General features: G+C 32.7%; 1 protein-coding gene across 1 annotated transcript in view; it reads right to left on the reverse strand.

The window, feature by feature from the left end:
- LOC143223937 (adipocyte plasma membrane-associated protein-like) overlaps positions 1 to 15,383 on the reverse strand; it is a gene marked incomplete at its 5' end in the record, with an annotated part of 42,774 nt that extends 27,391 nt beyond the window's left edge. The window contains 3 exons of the mRNA XM_076452408.1: positions 3,788 to 3,895; positions 6,178 to 6,288; positions 15,358 to 15,383. Of these exons, the coding sequence (XP_076308523.1) occupies positions 3,788 to 3,895; positions 6,178 to 6,288; positions 15,358 to 15,383 (245 nt within the window). The remainder of the gene's footprint in view (positions 1 to 3,787; positions 3,896 to 6,177; positions 6,289 to 15,357) is intronic.
- Positions 15,384 to 19,897: the final 4,514 nt, after the last annotated feature.

Consider the following 19,897-nt stretch of genomic DNA (forward strand, 5'->3'; position numbering starts at 1 on the left):
CACTCTAATAATCGAACCATTCAATCAGATGTAAAAGGACGGCATCAATTTATCAGAGAATTTACTATAATTTAGTGACTTGCGGCCCGCAAGTCCAGATCGGGTCATCATGTGGCCCGCTGACAAAAAAAGTTTGAGAACCACTGACCTATAGAAAAGATAAATTTGACAATAAAAAAGCAAATTGGCAAAAATACTAAAAAAAAATAGACAACACATTACCAAACAATATTAAACATATACCCATAAACCAATCAGAAAGTGACAATTATAGTCAAATAATCATGGAGTGCCTTCATTTTTTTAAAAGCAGCCAATGAAACAATACCAAAACAACAACAGAAAACTATGTACAGTACATGGAAACCAAACAAACAACTGATAGTCCTGATCAAACAATTAAGACAATTCATAGCAACAAAAGATAAAGAAATAAAAATGATAATTAATAGTATAAGAAACAAAATCAGAGTAGAAATTACTTTGTTAAAACAAGAAAAATAGGATAATTTCTACACCCAACTAAAGGAAAAAACAGACCCAAGAAAGTTTTGGTCACACCTAAAAAGACTTACTAACGAAGAAACAACAAGAAAATACCCAACACTAGAGTATAATAACAACACAGTGCACTAAAACAAAGGGAAGGCTGAAGCCTTCAAGCAACAACTACAGAACACTTTCAAAAAACATAATGATGCAGATATGAATAGTTATTTTTACAACAGAGTAAACAATCATGTAACAAAGAACACAGAAATATATAAACTACTTTTCCCAGTTAACATAAACAGAAACATTAATACCACAAACGACTACAACATATAGATAACAAAAAAAAATCACAATACAAAAACTTAAAGAAGCAATAAAAAATACAAAAAACAAATCACCAGGAGATGATGGCATCCAAGCATCCTCATCAAAAAAGGCACTTGACCACCTAATAGCAATCTATAATTTGTAACTTTACTCTGGTTACATCCCAGTTTCTTGGAAGCATTAAATATACTCATGTTCCACAAAGAAGGAAAGTCAGCCAATAAACCAAATATTTACTGACCAATCAGCCTGACCAGCTGTGTAGGCAAAATTCTTAAATGTATAATCAGCAATAGACTCTCCACATTCCTGGAGATAACATCAAAATTACCTGAAGAACAAAACAGATTCAGAAAATTTAGACAAATAACAGATCACTTAGTAAGACTAATTGAAATAACAGTAGACAGCTTTAACAAAAGAGAATGCACTGTCGCTTGCTTTCTCGACATTGAGAAAGCATTTGACACTGTATGGTATAATGGTATCTGGTTCAGCATGAATGAAATGGGACTACCACGAGGAATCATTCTCTGGCTTTCGAACTTTCTGGAAAACAGGAAATGTAGAAATGTAGAATGAACGTTGAGGGAACATTCTCAGAGTTCTTCACTCCAGAAGCTGGCATCCCTCATCATGTATGTGAACAATACGCCACTCAAAGATACTAATCATGAATATTCATCACAATCACAATTCGCCGACAATGTAGCATTCAATAATTTGGTTTGGTTTGTTTTGAATTTTGCGCAAAGCTATTTGAGGGCTATCTGCGCTAGCATTCCCTAATTTAGCAGTGTAAGACTAGAGAAAGATAGCTAGTAATCACCACCCACCACCAACTCTTTTATAAACAAATAGTGGGATTGACTGTCACATTATAATGCCCCCACGGCTGAAAAAAAAAGCTTGTTTGGTGTGATAATGATTCGAAACCATAACCTTTGGATTGAGAGTTGAGTGCCTTAACCACCTGGCCATGCTGAGCCCACAGTCAGCAACAGCAGTCACAAATAAACAGAATATGCAAATATTATCAAAAATATAGAATCAAGATAAACACAACAAAGACCCAACTAGTGATATTTACAAAGTTAACAAAACACAAAAAAGTACAACCAGAGATTTACATAGATGGAACACTCCTTCAGACTGTCACATCAGCAAAAGTTTTAGGATTAACTTTGGATTTGAAACTAACATGGATAAGCCATCTAAGTAATATTCAAACTAAAATTTGGTAAAGAACAAACTATGCTAGGAGTCTAACTAGTGAAAACAGTGGAGCATCAGCCGACAATACTCTAAAAATATACAAGATATACATAAGACCTGTAATCAACTCTGCAACTCCAGCATGGATTAATGTAAGCAAACAACTATTTAAAACCAAACTACAGAAGACAATACAAAATAGATTACTCATAACAGCATATAAAGTACCCAAATCTACCTCATCAAAACTCCCCTGCTAGTACAGCGGTAAGTCTACGGATTTACATCAGTGGACTCAGCAGATAGCCCAATATGGCTTTGCTATTAGGAAAAAACACACACACTTTAAAGTTTATGCACAACTATTCAAGCATACCAATAATATCAAGTAGAATCCTACATAGTATAATTAATTATTTTGATAAAAATTGGAGGAAAAATGAACTACTATGCAAACTTGACAGGTACTGCTTACATGATGAAGATAGTACTAAACACCTCTCCCCTGTAAACTTATACATTAGGTTAAAAAGAATAAATAAATAAGTAATTAAAATGAAAAGCCACCTACAAACTAGACATCACCTTAGTCAGGAACTATCTAATAAATAATGAAAGGGTAGTTTATGTAAATGTCTTTTTTTAGTTAATTCCTTCTAGTGAAAGTGTGATTTATTATGGAACTTTAAAGAGAAATAGTATATTTTGGTGAATGATACATGGACATTGCCCAGATAGGGGCCTGAGTAAGTGCGGGTTACTCCAATCCTCGTTTAATATTCATCCATACATTAAACAATTGAGATAAATAAAGGCTATACAAATACCCAAACAAAGAGAGAGAGTGAACAAATGTATTTAATTTTTAGTGCTTACCAGTTACAATTTAAAATATTAAAGAAGACAATTTTCACTTTGAAATCAAGTGGAATCTTAATGATTCTGACATTTCTTCTCAAAAACATAAGTATTAATACAACAAACTAATACACAGTGAAACTGACTTTTAGTTAATTATTTTCTGTTAAATTTCATTTTTATATTTGTTTAAAACACCCACAAAAGTTACACAAGAGATATTTTTGTCTGTTGTCCCTAATTTTGGACTGACATAAAAAAAAAGCATAAAGTTAAAAGCACCCACCATCAAGTCTTTTGTTACTATTCTTTTTATAATTGCATTTGGTTGTCCTTCTTATAATGCACCCACAGCCCCAGAGATGGACTTAATCATTCTGAAAGCAAAGACAGATTTCAGTAAATGAGTCCTCATAATGATAAGAAAGCTCAGAAGAAAATTAAAAGGCATGGTATCAGAGGTCCTTTCATGTGTGGGACCGTAAAAAAATTGCCCAGTTTGCCCAACAGATGAAGCTACCTACGCACAACCCCAAAATGTGAAGCATGATTCTGCCGCAAGAAGACATGAGCCACAAACATCATGGTATGGCACGCTAAACAGTAGGTCACCTTCTTTCAGAATTCTGTAGTATCAAAAGGTTGACTAAAAACTTTGAACATTTCATGGCATGTAAATTATAGAAGTTAGGTCTACCCACAAAAGTTTAAAAGAACATCATTTGACTGCTTGAGTTATCCTTCCTAGAATAACCTGTTATATTTTTGTTAAATATTCTGTTAATAATGGAATATAATATTAAAATACATTTCATTTGGTACTTACTTTTGAGTTTTCTAAACACTGTATTTTTTTATTCAAAGACTGCACAGAAAGAAACAAACAAAATACCTGTAAGCAACTGGGTTAATATCCAGAAGACCTGGAGCATATACCAAGTATATGGCTATTACAACCAATACTGCTATGGTTTCAGAAGGACACTTGTAATCCCCATATCTACAGTAAATAAAATCAATTTGAAGTTACAATTTTTAAAAGGGTAATTATTTAAACAGAGAAACTTTCTTGGGTGAATGAATAAGAATTAGACCACATACTGTGATAGCTGATGTAATTTTTGTTCAATGCACTGCTGTAAGGAAATCAAACTAACTCAAGCTTGCATGAAGAAGATAAACAACAAAGAAAAAATAAAATAAAATAAAGTGGTAGAACTGTATGAAGCTTTTCACATTTTTAGAATTTTTTGACACCAAATAAATTAAATACAGTTTAAAATGTTTCAAATGTTTTTACTTAACAACTTTTTGTAATTATTTAATATTCAGTTTTCAATTACATTTTGTACATATACATATATGTATATATACTTTTTAATCAATTACTCTTCAATATAAAAATTAATAAAGACTTCCACGAGGATAATAAATATGTTTAAAACATCTTTTTTTCATTTTCAAATGGAATTATTTCACATCAAATTTTCCACTTGAAAAACATTTAAGTCATTAAAAGCCTTAATCACTCATTAATCATAATTTCAAATATTGTATTGTTTTAATGCGTCATAGATATTAATGTTGTATGAAATTATTGATTAATATTTTTGTAAATGACACGTATTCATTCTTCACATTATTTTAATACTTATGTTCTTAGAACATTTCCTTGACAATCTTGAAAAAAAAAATGTATAAAGATTACCAAGTATCTTATCACAAACATTTCAAGTACTTCCACAATGGGTCCAGCATGGTCAGTTGGGTTAAGGCAGTGGTTCTTAACGTGGGGGTCGTGACCCCCTGGGAGGTCGTTTGAACTTTCTTGGAGGGTCACGAAAGGTTTGGGAATTAATGGGGAAATCACGGAGCATTTGAAGTTTTTGTGGCAAGCGCCTGTAACTGCTCACCAATGAGCAACACGCTGAAGTGCGGCAGTTGAACCGCGTCGAGATGCTTGTTGAGCAACCACCTGTCTAATTTTTGAGTAAATATTTCCGTATATTACAACGTTCTCAATTGCCTAAACTTTTTAACTATATAATATTAATACATCGAACTTAAAATTTAAATATCAAAGTTTCCATCGTATTTAGTATATTTTCTCATTATATATATTATATCAACCCTCACACTGAGTGAATAAGTAGGTTTTGTATGATGTTCATTAATCCCATGGATTTTCCATTTGTTTAGCACTTGTAGCATTTCTCAAGGTCATTTATTTGTAAAATTTTCAATAAATTAGGATCTTTATATAGTTTTGTTTTATTCTACCTTTACGCAAAGTTCACCATTACAAAAATTATTGTAGGGGTCAGGGTAATACCCTAGAGAGTCTCAGGGGGTAAGACGATGAAAAAGGTTAAGAACCACTGGGTTAAGGTGTTTGACTCATAATCTGAGTGTCACGGGTTCAAATCCCCCTCAAATCAAACATACTCGTCCTTTCAGACGTGGGGGCGATATAACGTAACGGTCAATCCCACTATTCGTTGGTAAAAGAGTAGTCCATGAAACGGAAATTTGAGCTCGCGGCCCTCACATTGCAAGTTAAGCACCCTAACTACCCGGTCATGTCGGGCCATAACCACTGAAAGTAATTTGTTTACATAAGCCAACGGAATGAACTCTTTTCCACTATATATATAAAACACATTTTGAAACAAAAACAAAACATTACTGTTATGTTGTATTTATTAAAAATACAGTTCCAGAAACTGTCAGCACATGTCATAAGTTGGACAAAAATTTAAATCACTCGAATAATATCCTCCAGTGACATATAGCTTTGTAAATCTGCATACGTCAATGCTAGAAACCAATTTCAATACACGTGGCAGGCAGAGCTTTGTGCTTAATTACAACCGATAAAGTACAGGATAGACCCATGGATTCGTTGATTACAAGATCTGAGCTGAATTACAGTGTAGATATATCCATCTTAAATACTCTGTATAAAAGAGTTACTTCATAATTTTTTTTATAGTTAAAGTGATTCCAGTTGTCAAATTACGCTCAATAAACAAAGGAAGACTTATACACAATTAGAAGTGCTACATAAGTGTGAGCGACTCATTTTATAAATTTGCTCTTATTTTGAAACTGTAGCGTAGAGACACACAGTACAAGTTAGTAGCGGGCACAAGTTAAAGAAAGGAAGTTTTATTGTACAATTAATTAGTGGATATTTCCAAGGCTGAATGTTTTTTATAATGACTCAATTCTGTTTAAGTTATGATGCATTAAGCTTACCAAATGTAACCAAGAAGTTCTTACCTTTCACGTTGCTCTATGTGGAATGCGAGTTTTATCGTGACGAGATGATACTCTTCGATACCTGAACGATACCTATACTCTTCGACCGACTGAATAGTTTGACCTTGAAAACTTTCAAATAATATTTCTTTACAAGTAGCCATTTAACAAAACCATTAGTAGCTAAAAAACGTCGATATTCGTGTTTTCTCTAAAGAAAAAGAACAATTTAAGTTAAATTTATTCGCCTTCCGATAGTACAAGGTGTACAGTCACGTGACAGAAAACAGACCTCGAAGTTTTTTCAACAGTATTTGGTCTTTCCATGAAAATTTGCGTCGTGTGTTTTGCGTGTATGTACATATATATATATAATTTTGTTGCTATTGTTTAGGTGGTAAATGCTTTTAATTTTATAGATACAGAAAGCTAATAAAAGTCCACTAATAAATATCAAATAAAACATCGAGGCCCCATCGTATCTTTCGGTGTCAGTTTACTGTGTCTATTTTTGGTAATTCTGTTTATTTCACGTTTGAAGTTGAACACATATTTCGTAAGTATCGTTTCATGTAAATAAACACACTGTTTCTCTGTATTATTTATAAAACAGCCTACCTGAACAAATGTTTTAGACTAACAGTAATACTTTACAGTTTACATAATCCAAAAACTAAACATGTAACAAGTAACATTTTCATTTGTAAAATGTTATTTTCACATTCGGTTATCTGGTAATGACGAAATTAAATTATTACCTCGTTATATAATGATCATATAATGTTTAGAAGGAAATTCTTATAAAAACATCTCGCTAAGACGTGTACTTACAAGTTACACGAGACTAATAAGAGAGTTGTCACTGATGCTAGTTGTATATAATTCAGCAGTAGTAGTAAGCTTACTAATTTTTTATATTAGTATTAATGTTTTTAACATGTAATTTATACTAGTGTATAAATAAGTTGTTTTTATTGTGTGTTATTACTTTTATCCCTTGGAGAGCTTTATCAGTCTTCATGTTATCCATTGTTCTTAAGAAGTATTAACACTCAAAATCATGAATCTCCGATTGTAAGGCTGGTGTAAGGTTATAATTATCAATGTTATATTTTCTTTCCACTTTGCACGTGCAACTGCTTTAACATTTTAATATCCCTGTGTTCACTTCGTAATTGTGTCGTTATAAATTCATTACAATTAAAAATATAACTATTCTAAGGCAAAAGTAAAATGTAAAGTTGTAACTGCTTGGAATTATACTTTTTAGTTTGGGTTTAATTACACTAAATAATTAATTGATAATTCTATGTATACATGATTTTGTTATAATTAATTTTGTTTGTTTTTTCATTCCAAGCGTAAAATACTTAAAAGAGTAATGTGGAAAAACTCAAGCATGGGCTTGTATATTGCATACCACAGCATATTCAAGGTGTCACGAATGTGTATAAAGCAATTAATAGGCTGAACATGTGTATTTCATATTGTTTAAGATATACGTTTGAATTATTTTCCCCTAGATAAAAGTAGCTGTGGACTTTAATGTTAAAGGGTTTAACAAGCTTAAAACATTACAAAACTCTTAATTCAAGTACTTGGGTTTATAACATATTTAAAATTGCAGACATGAAATTCTTATAGAGAAAGATTAATTTTGAAGATAATGAGTAAATCTGTCATGGTATGAGCTATCACCATTACCTTCAACAATTTTATTTTAGTTAATATGGTTTGTAACATAAGCCAATAGGAGATTTACAATAATAGAGAAATAAATACACTTTGTGTATACTTATAAAGTACATTGACTGTCCTTCAAATTATTTAAACCATATTTTATAACTTGATGCCACAAAGTTTTGATACAACAGTTATGTCTTTATTAATTTGTTCAGGTTTAGTTGCTGGTTTTTTAACAATATTTGTGCAAGTATGAATGTGTTCTAGCCAACCCAGCTTGCAATTAGTGGTAAACTGCTCAAACTATTCAGGTATAATGAATTTGAAACACACTTCCTCCCATCCATTACAGTTTATAGTTGTTTTAATTTATGCATCATGTTAGATGAAACTGAATTCCCAAGATACAATTTAATATTAATAGAGGGTGTTACTGGAGTTTTGAAATTACTTTTAAGTGTATTTAGTGATAAAGGGATCTAGTTATACAGGTATAATATGTAAAAGCTACCATTAATATCTCATCCCCTTATGTTTATATGCATGAAGGTTTTGTTGCAATGCACATGATATATATATAAATGAAGGGTAAAAGAAGATAATTTTATGTGGTGCTTTTCATGTTAGTACTTAAATTAAATGTTTTAGAGAAATAAATGAAGCTTATTGGATTGCTCATGCAAACACTGTTCAACCTTTTCAGAAATAATCTAGATCCTGAAAGGTCCACCATTTGAAAGAACTTCTGTCGTAGTTTACTACTATTTTTCACTCTTAATTTTCAAGCCTCTGCATTTTTGTCCCCAGTTTACTCACTGGTTAATAATGTAAGTGCACTGTTACTTTGCACCAACCATTTTACTCGTTACAAGCACATAGACCCTTTAGATCGTATATTAGTTGGTCATGTAACATCTAAGCATATTATCCAAGTGAACTATTTTTCTTTAGTGCACATGATTCTAATTATCACATTGTTCCTATTCAGTTGTGATGATCAAAGTTTTGATTTTTGATAATTTAAATAAGTTAGCACGTGTCTGCAGTTTATCAAATTTACATTTGTGCATTTCAAGTCTAATTAAAAAATTTGAAAAAGCACAGTTTAGAGTTTAAATTTTTATTATGTATTTTTGAATTGCTAATTATGTAATGAAAATATAACTTATGTAAGACAAATGCTTTCATTCATTCTTAACAAAATTAAAAATGTGATAAAAATCATGCCAACTACACATTCTCCTTTCTCACATTTCTGTTAATTTGTCCATGGTTGATTCAAACTTAGAGGCTTGTAAACATATAACTTCAAATCCTGATACTGTTGTCCATGAGTCACTGCTTAAGAACCCCTTGCTTAACACCATCATTTGTTAGATGGGCAGAAGAATGACAGAAAAAGGTTCACCTTAACTCCACCTATATATACAGAAAATATAGAGGGTGTTCAGAAAGTCGCTGTGCAGTTTTGTAATCATATTTTATTCAGTCTATTTCAAGCCAGCAACTAAGTGCAGTGTTTAGAAACAAAATAAGAAGTATCCAGGCCTGTATTGATGCCAACAGGGGTCACTTTCAACATTGTTTATAATTGTCATTCATATTTACCTCCTGTATTCTATATTGAAACATGTCTGTTAATAAATATATAAGTGCACAGTGACTTTCCGAACACCCTGTATTAAGCAAAAGAGTCAAGCTTGGAGCATCATTGAAAGTCAACTGTTTCGAGCTACTTCTAATTATAGCAAGTTCTTGGGAATTTGTTAACATTTATGGAATATTGAATTCTAGAAACTGCTATATTTTGGTGTGTTGTAAGTTGTGTTTTTAAAGATATAAAAGTTGTTTTTTCTCACCTCATGTATATGAATTACACTTGGGTTAGACCTAATGAGCACATGGTGCACAAGTTCAAATGGGTTATAAATGGAGTAAGCCTACCACTAATAACTTTTAATGTATAGCTTTATATTTACTGTTATATATTTCATTATAAACATTTTTTTAAGCTTCAAGAGATTATGTAGATAACATAGGAAAACTATAAGTTGAATAAAAGTATTTCTCTCATTTGAAAAATAACTTCTCAGATTTTTTCTCTTATTCAGAGTTTTTGAAATTTGCAATCAAGGTTTTATCACAAATAATACATAAAGAGTACAATTTTTTTTTCAACAATTTCAGTTTATATAATACAAACATGTGAAATATCATGAGTATAAACTTATTACATTCATTTCTATAGTATGTTTTATTTCACCTTACAGTTTTAGTCCATTAATCACTGAAAGCAGGTTTGAACTGATTATGGAGAGAGGACAGCCATTAAGTGAAGTATAACAATATCAACATAGAATTAATTCACTCATAGTGAACTGTCGACAAAATGTTCAGTTTAGACCAGATAGAAGACTCAGTATTGTTTGTAAAACTTTTGTGTATAAACCATTACTTGTCATAACCACTTGTAATAACCATTATTATAAATTTTATTATTATTTGTATATTAAAATATATTTGTATCAAGAATAATTTTGTATATCAATCTTGTTGGCAAGTTATCATAATTTTGATACCTACTGACATTCAAGTAACTTTTAAAATTAAAAAAATTAAAATTGCCAGCTATTTGATATCATAATACATAACATAATAAATAGGAGACTTGCTCGAGATAATTTTTAATACCTAATGTGTGAATATAGTTCTGTTAGTTTCATAATTCATTTCTTCTTTACTATTTCCTGCAATACTATTTCATACAAAAAGGATGTTCATGGCTTTTTCTGATTTGTGCTGTTCACTTTTTCTCCCTTAATCTTCACTACTTTCCATTCTGTCTTCCTTTGTATATTCTATTCTACAGCTTTCATGGTACTGTGCCACAACAGCAAACAGATTGACTCCTCAAATTCATATTGAAATCAGTTATCTTTTTTTTTTGTTGATCTTATTACTGCTTTATTTCACAACAAGCAAATTTGGTTGTATGTAATGTTTAATATTCTGACATCTTTTTTCAGTATTTTTTTAATATCCAACTACATCATAAAATATCCAGTCTTGACTGAAAAGGACTCTATCCATGGTAGCAGGATCAGAGAAAGAACTTTAATTACTACATCAGATAAAGAAGCTGTTGCAATTTTGGAAGCTTGAAATGATAATAGCCTGTCTTGATTTCATTGAACTTTTGATTGCAGTGTCCATGATAACCCAGCTCTTAACCTACTTGTAGCATTTTAGGTATCATTTTCTATTTTTAATCCATCCTGTGGAGTTAATCTGTGGGTTCACTTTGTCCTGTAGTACATGCCTTTTAGTTTGTATAGTCATTCTACATTAATTGCCGTAAAGCTCATCGATGATGAGGTATTGTTATGTATGACAGATGTTGTTTGCTCATCATTTTATCCTTTGTTATCTTTCGTTTCTTTTGAAAAGGTTTACTACTCATAAACTGTGATGTCATGTTTCCTGAATTAAAAAAAAAGGTTTGTACATGTGAAGTCAAAGTCAAATTATAATATATAATAACATTAGGTACTTAATTAATGCCCCCTGCTAGTACAGCAGTATGTCTAATGATTTACAATGCTAAAATCAAGGGTTCGATTCCACTCAATGGGCTCAGCAGATAGCCCAATGTGGCTTTGCTATAAGAAAACACACATACACACAGTTAATTAATTTTATATAAAATGTACTGAACCAGCAATTAAATTGTGCAATTTACCATGTTATTTATTAATTCAACTCCATTTCCTTCAGCTAAAAAGCCAAGTCTATCATACTAACAAAAATGAGCCTACACACACACACATGCCAGTTAAACACGTTTTTTTCTTCTTGGGAGTATATCAAAGTCTGTTCTTTAGGTATTGATTTATTGGAATTAAATGCAAAACTACACAATGAATTATCTGTGCTCCATCCACCATGGATATTCAAACCCAATTTCTGGGGGTGAGAGTCCACAGACATACCACTATGCCATAGGGGGACTATCCTTTAGGATGCAAAGAATTAGAAAATTGCAATGGCAAGAGTTTCTGAAGGAGGTGCATGGTGGGCTACTGGGAGTACTTACCTATAAGAAAAGCTATTTCCCTTCAGAATTGCTCATTTGTATTGCTGAATGGGAACTTTATGTTATTGTAGCACATTCATTCAAATCTGAATTGCATAGGGCTAATATGTTTTTTAGATCTATTGTTTCTAGCATTAACAGCCCTAATCCTGACTATAAGGTAGCTAGGTATTTATCTTATTGTCTATGTTCATGAAATTAATAAAATACATAGCTAAAAAATTCAACTGATTTTGTCACTAAATTTAAAAAACAAAAATTAGATAATGTTAAAATGATTTTCTTTAATATTAAACCATTTATTCCTCAAATTACCATTTTTAGAAGATGATAAGAGGTAAAGAACAAAAAATCCTTGACCTGCTGATGTTATAATTTTTTTTTTCTTCAGTTGCATTACGTGCAACTACTACATATCTTGAATATAAGAGTCAGATTTTGAAAAAAAAACAAGTAGGTCAAGAATAGAGAATCTGTGATCTCCAATTTCAGGTAATATTTGTTATGGAATTTTTTTGCTGAAGACGTGTTCGTAATAACTACCATTATTTATGGTGTTTATCATCACATGATGATACTTATGCTCATATTCTTAAAAAGTAATAATGCAATTAAACTGTTTCTGGATCATGATTATAGCACTAATCCAGCTGTATAGTTTACTTACAAAGAAAAATAAAATAATTAACTCCCATTTCTATAAGTTGTATTAACTTGTATTAAATAATGTAAAAACAATTATGTGGAACTTGTTGAGGCTCTAGTGAAGAACTACGACAAAATGGGCTGCAGGATGTCCCTGAAGGTCTATGTCCTTGATGTTCATCTTGATAAATTTAAGAACATGGGATCATACTCAGAGGAGCACTTCCACTAAGATATACTGACATTGAACACCTTTACCAAGGAGCGTATAACAAAAACATGATGGGAGATTATATTTGGGGGCTGATATGTGAAAGTGGTTTACATTACAGTCACAAATCTTGAAAAACAACTTGCTTTGAAACATTTTTGTTTATTTTTGTATAACTAGTACAAATACATGTAAATCTTGATTCATATGTTGTTTTACTCAGACCTTATGTTAATAAAAATGTGCAAATTTGCCTATTTTTACATAGAAAATAGGTTAATTTCTAAATTTCATTATCCAGGTCACAAAAGCAAAGTTTGAAGGGTATAATGGCCATTTTCTGTACTTTTACAACATAAGCAATTAAGAAATAACACATACTATCCAGGAACAAAATTTGTGTTACATAGTGTAATATTTTAGTTTATGAGTACACATAAGCTACATCTCATATATTCTAAAAATAAGTAACAAATTTTCTAAATGAATATAAATATCTTGCTGCATTACCAGATTTCTTAATTTTAAAAGATTCTACTTCTGAAGGTTGAATTGAAACGTAAAACTATTTATAAATGTTTATCAATCTTAAGTCAACTGCACACAAACTAACTTTAACCTTTCAACTTTCCATATGAGGACAAAACTGGTTTCCCTCTTTCATTTCCTGTTGATACTTATTCACAGATGGACAGTTGTTGGCTGGAGCTAGACCAGTCTATACTGGTGCAGGATCCTTCTTGTAATATTGGGTTCAGGATGACACCAAGTTGTTTCCATGGTTATGTACAGTAGAGACCCCCTTCTCATTAAATCTGATTGCAGGTGGTTCCTCCCATGCTCCAGTGATTGTGTTTGGGGGACTGCGTTTGCCTTGTAATACCAGCACCAGGATATGTGTACACTGTTCCTATGATTGAGAGAATGTGTCATATCCTTCTCATAATTCTAGATGTCTCTTATCTGCACTTACAGTTGGGCAGGTTAAGATTTCTGTTGTTAATACTGGTTAGAGATATTGCCCTGTTTTTTAAAATCAAATTGAGACATCAGAGCAACCCCCTAATTCTGAGTTTTTTGGTTTTCTTTTTGTACTTCTTGCTTTTGTTGTGGTTTTAAGAGTTTGTCCAGTTTTGGCCAAATGCCAACATCTCTTTTGTAATTCCAGTTACTTGATGTATGACACTGTTTGCTTGCAGTTGAAATTAATTTGTGTATATAATACAGTCCACATGTTCTAATCACATTGTTTATGTTACTTTATATTCATTTCTATCTGATTGATCCTCCTAATGCCAAGTTTTAAAACCTTATTTATATAGTTGAGGTTGGGTACCATAGATACCTCTCAGAATGAATAAAACTTGTTCATTTCCTTCTTCAAGGACAAACTTGTTTCAGAAATAGTGCAGTACCCCACATATGTTTCAGTTCTTCTTGGAGCATACCCATTCAATCTGTATGATAGCTTTTCATTTGCTTTCAATTTTGTGCACCTACACTGGCCTCTCTACCTTTAGAATGTGGTATTTTAGCTTTATGAGGATGCAAGACCATATCAGAGGATAACATTTTCTCACATACCACCCTTCCTCCTCACTGCTGGTGTTATTCTTCTCAATCCTGCCAATTCCAGAAAAGTAAGGATTGGATAGGAAGAGAAGAGGGAGCTAGCTGTGCCAATATAGGTGACACACTACTATTGTGGAGTGTCAGGATTTTATGTGCAAGGGCTTCAATTCCTTATAGTAAGTACATGTCTGTAACTTATTGACAATAAATTCAAATAATAAATGGAAGTGTACAAGCCACTTGTTTTAAATTATTATATTCAAAATGAGGTCATACCTATATACCAAAAATTATTTACACTATACAATATGAAGATTGTATCTAAAACCCTAAATAATTCTCTTTTCATGTCAAAAGTCCACACAGGTTAATTTAATTACTTTAGAATCCAACTGATAAATTATTTTTCTCTACTTTGTTTCTTACTGTACAGTCTATGTTAGATTCACTTATGTTACTCTGTGGGTTACCACAATTTTATACTTTATTTATACTTTAAATAATTAAAAAAAAATTTGTCAAAATCCACACAAATGGGATCAATTACTTTATAACACCCATTGACAAGATATTATTCTCCTTATATCTATAGCTAAACTAAATCATGCAGTCTAATTTCACTTTCAGTTAACCTTTGTTAGTTACCTCACTTGTATCCAGAGCTTTAAATAAATCTTTTTTTTTTTTATCAAAAGTACATACAGGCTGGTTCAGTTACTTTACAACTCAATAGGACAAATTACTTTCCTATCTCTTTTGCTACAATGAAGCTGTAAAGAAAAAAACAACAACAAATTATCTCTTAGCTAAACGTTTTCTTCCACTGACTTCTACTCACTTGGTTGCGTATATATTGCTAAAGTGGGGCCTTTCTACAAATTATGAAATGCTTATGATATAACAGTACTCACAAAATAAACAAAACTTAAGGGTGTAGAGAAAGATAACGTCAACAATTGAACCACACACACAATGTGACTTTTATCAAGTTACTTACTAAATGGTCCCGGCATGACCAGGTGGTTAAAGCACTACATTCGTCACACTAAACATGCTCGCCCTTTCAGCAGTGGGGACGTTATTATATCTCAGTCAATCCCACTATCCGTTGGTAACGGAGTTGGTGGTGGGTGGTGATGACTAGTTGCCTTCCATCTAGTCTTACATTGCTAAATTAGGGACGGCTAGCACAGATAGCCATCTTGAAATTTTGCGCGAAATTAATACAAATTAAACCTAATAATTAAATAAACTAAATAATAACTTACACTAAACATCCTAGTTCATCGAATATTAAGATTAAGCACGTGTTCAGTAATGGTACTGGTGTACTGAATGTGAAATTTTATTTTAGCAATGTATATATGGCAGAAAGAAGACTGCGATAATTTTGTTGCTAAGTGATAATGTATAATGTTTTACTAAAAGGAGTATAACAAAGACAATAACTGAGTTAAAAGCTACAAATTAGTTTCTGTGGGAAACCTTGTATGAATTTTGCTAATTCATGTTATGTCTGTAAATCATTGAAATGACAAGCATGGTGGTGATTGGTCAAATAGTGTGTGAGGTATTAAGAGACAGACAAACATACAATTTTGCTTTTAAATACAGATGATGTGATAAAACTTACCCAAGTCAAAGGCGAACAAATGTGTGTACAAATGCAATGGAATGGAGACGATTGGCAGGTACAGCCAGGACAGTAGTCCACATTTTGCCCTGAACATCTTTTCTAAAGGACTGTGAAAGCAAGTAGTAAAAAAACATGATGATATGACAAATGCGATGAGAAGAAACAATAGTAAGACAGCAACCTTTCATGGGTAAGCTACAAAACAACATCCTAACAATTTGATGAACCCAACCAGTTAGTGTGACAGGGTATAAATTTCCAGAAACAGATGTATTCCACAGAAAAATAATCAGGAATGTGGACCCTGAAAGCAAGCAGTACATACCAGTAACATTGGACTAAGAAGTTGATCTGAATCAGAATAGGTGTACAATTGGGAAATAGAAGATAAGGAAATGGGTGTGAAAGCCAGGCAACACAGGTCTTAAGAAGGACTGGTTTGGATATAAAATGGCGTAAGTGAAATGGTTGAGGATTTGGGTAATATTAATGGCATAAATATATGATTGACAATAACTGCAATCAAAGAGGAGAAGTATATATGTTTTGAAAGAGATATGATATTTGGAACATGTGGACAAAGGCTCAAAACGAAAACAGAAAAGGTCATAAAGATCACAATGTGATCCCATTTGGACAATTTAAATGAATATGGAGGACACATGAACCCAAAAGAAGTAAAAAGGAAGGAAATGACACAGGAAGACAAAATTTTACAAAACAAAAAACAATAAATGAAGTCTCTCCCTGGGCTGAGGAAATGTACCTGACAAAGGTAATGATTGGAGATGGAGAGTAGGGACATCTGGATGAACAATGTGTGACTCAGATCGAGACAGAGGTAAGGCAGTCGGTGGGATTCAGCCGGTTCATAAGACCCGGTTCTTAAAATTCACGAGTTTGCCGAAACGGCTCTTAGCCCTCTGATGCTAGATGTACAATATGTGGACTGTCACTATGGGAGTTTATACTACATAATCGACTGTGTCACTATGGGTATTCTTGCCATTAAAGTCACGCGCAATAACACAACTGTAAATTAGAACGATAACGTTTGAGGCCGGATTTGCTCGGGCCTTTACAAGTAACAGATCAGCTATCTTAGTTGAAGGAAGAAGAGCATTGCCGTAGACTACTGTAGGCCTACATTTCCTGTGTGAAAATTCGTTATCAGTCATCAATCATACTTGGAGCAGACAGAGAAAAGGAGGTGAGTTTGAAAAATGAGATAGTCTATGTAGACTTCTATGCTGCTTACGTTAAACTGTGAAGCTTAAAGTTATTTGTAGATTTAACTATTCTAGAGGGCCCGGCATGGCCAGGTGGGTTAAGGCGTTCGACTCGTAATCCGAGGGTCGTGGGTTCGAATCCCGGTTGCACCAAAATGCTCGCCTTTTCAGCCGTGAGGGCGTTATAATGTGACGGTCAATCCCACTATTCGTTGATAAAAGAGTAGCCCAAGATTGGCGTTGAGTGGTGATGACTAGCTGCCTTCCCTCTAGTCTTACATTGCTAAATTAGGGACGGCTAGCGCAAATAGCCCTCGAGTAGCTTTGCGCGAAATTCAAAAAACAAACAAACTATTCTTGAGCAAAATTAAAAGTTTATGGATTGGAGATTTAGTTTAGATTGACGTTTTCGCTGTCGATCTTTTCAGTACTGGTTGGTTAATATTGCTGCCCCTCACCTTTTTAAAGCCAAATAATGCCAGTTAAACATTTAATTTATTCAGACACGGATAAGTTCTTTTAATGTGCATATTATCAAAAATGGTAAACGTAGTACGATATGGCGTCTGACCATTCAAGGGAATAAATACATCTCATGTTCTTTGCTCGTAATACTGAATCTCTCTTTCCTTGTATTTTCATACTGATAGGATACGAATTTGGGCACTACGCTTAGTAGGCTAGTATTCAAGTACAAAAACTATTCCAAAAATAGCCATAATCATGAACCATGTCACCATAGTACGACATTTATGTTATAATTTTATGGCTTGGTAAAACTATATTTCACTATATTTATACTTGTTGATATATACTTATGTAAGCGGAACAGAGAACGGAGTCACCTAAAAACAATATTTGCAAAAAACAGTTAAACGTTAAATTAATTTTCTTTGTTTATATGTTGCCAAAAAAGAATTAAAAGGTGATTATAATAATAATTTTCAAATGAAAATTTATTTAAAAAAATCTATATTTTTAGCCCTTGTGGTGAATGTTTAATAAGAAGTTATATTAATACATTTATTTTTGAATAAAGGAATTTTGGCATTTCACGATTTAGCCCTTAAAATGAAAAAGCAACATGATATACTGGAATTTGTAAGAAAAACTCCAAGAACTGAAATTTCAAAGAAAGATCCAATTGAATATCTAACACCAGCAACTTCAATAAGGGATGAAACTTCCGCGTCTAATACTGCGCAAACTAGAAATGATGAAGATCCAGCAACTAACTGCTCTTCCAGATTGCTGGAATATGAAGCAGTCCTAGGAGTTTCAGAAAAAAATATGATGGTTTGGTTGTTCGCAGCAAGAAACTTGATTGTGATCACTGCGCCAAATTTGATTCTACAAACATGAAGGAAATTCACGTATCATTGGAATGGAGAAGCTACAGTGTTGAAGTATATGGAAAGAATAAAACCGTCCAGCAAGCATCTCCCAGAAAAAAATGAACATTTCTCATAGAAGGCATACAATATATGTGCGATGCAATTGAAAGATCGTGCAAATGATGCAACTATCAAAAGCCTAGATAAAATAAACCAAATATATATCAGCTCTACATGTAAAGTTTTTAATACAATCAACAGTGTAGCAAAACGAAGTAGGCCATTTTCTGACGTTGAAGATGAGATTGAGCTACAAATAAAAAATAGGTTTGACATGGGAGTGGGACTCGATTCTCTTCTTCATTAAAATATTTGATCACACTGGAAAAGAAATTAAAAAATGAAATATTTACTAAAACAACTGAACAAAATTTAAAATTATTTGTCATCATTGATGAAGCTTCAACCATATCTAGTAAACCAGTGATCATAATTGTTGTGAAGGTTGAAGATTGTGGTCTGTCGCCAATATTTTTCTTGATTTGGTTGAGTTGAAAGGACAGGATGCTGAAATTATATACACATCTCTATTAGATATTTGCATGATGCAGGATTTGAGAGTGGATATTTGAAAAATAATTTGGTTGCATTCTGCTTAGATGATGCAAGTGCAATGCTTGGCTGCAAGTCGGGGATGAGCACTAAACTTAAAAAGGATTTTCCTGACATCATAATTTGGCATTGCTTAAATCACTGATCTTAGACGATTCTGTCAGTAATATAAAACAAGTGAATCACTAAACATCGCGCTAAACATGCTCGCCCTCCCAGCCGTGGGGGTGTATAATGTGACGGTCAATCCCACTATTCGTTGGTAAAAGAGTTGGCGGTGGATGGTGATGACTAGCTGCCTTCCCTCTAGTCTTACACTGCTAAATTAAGGACGGCTAGCACAGATAGCCCTCGTATTGCTTTGTGCGAAATTCCAAAACAAAACAAATTATAGATGAACTTGTTGTCCTTTGGAAAGCCACTGGAAAAAATTGTATAAATTCAGTAAGCTCTTTCATCATGAAATCAGCATTAATGATTTTCGTGATTATATGGAAAACGTCCTACGGAATCGCCATAATCATGAGATTCTAAGAACTGTACAAAAGGAAAAAAAAACATCATCAATAATGTTGACAATTAATTTGACTGGCCTCCCATTTCTTTAATTCAAACGTGGCTAAGAAAAACACAGCTGATGACAACAGGGTCAAACGTGGAAGGAATAAAGGTTTTGATGATATAAAGCGGCGATTTGGAAATATTTAAAGAATGCTAAATAAATTA

This window comes from Tachypleus tridentatus, chromosome 8, assembly GCF_004210375.1.
Source record: "Tachypleus tridentatus isolate NWPU-2018 chromosome 8, ASM421037v1, whole genome shotgun sequence".
NCBI classification, from domain to species: domain Eukaryota; kingdom Metazoa; phylum Arthropoda; class Merostomata; order Xiphosura; family Limulidae; genus Tachypleus; species Tachypleus tridentatus.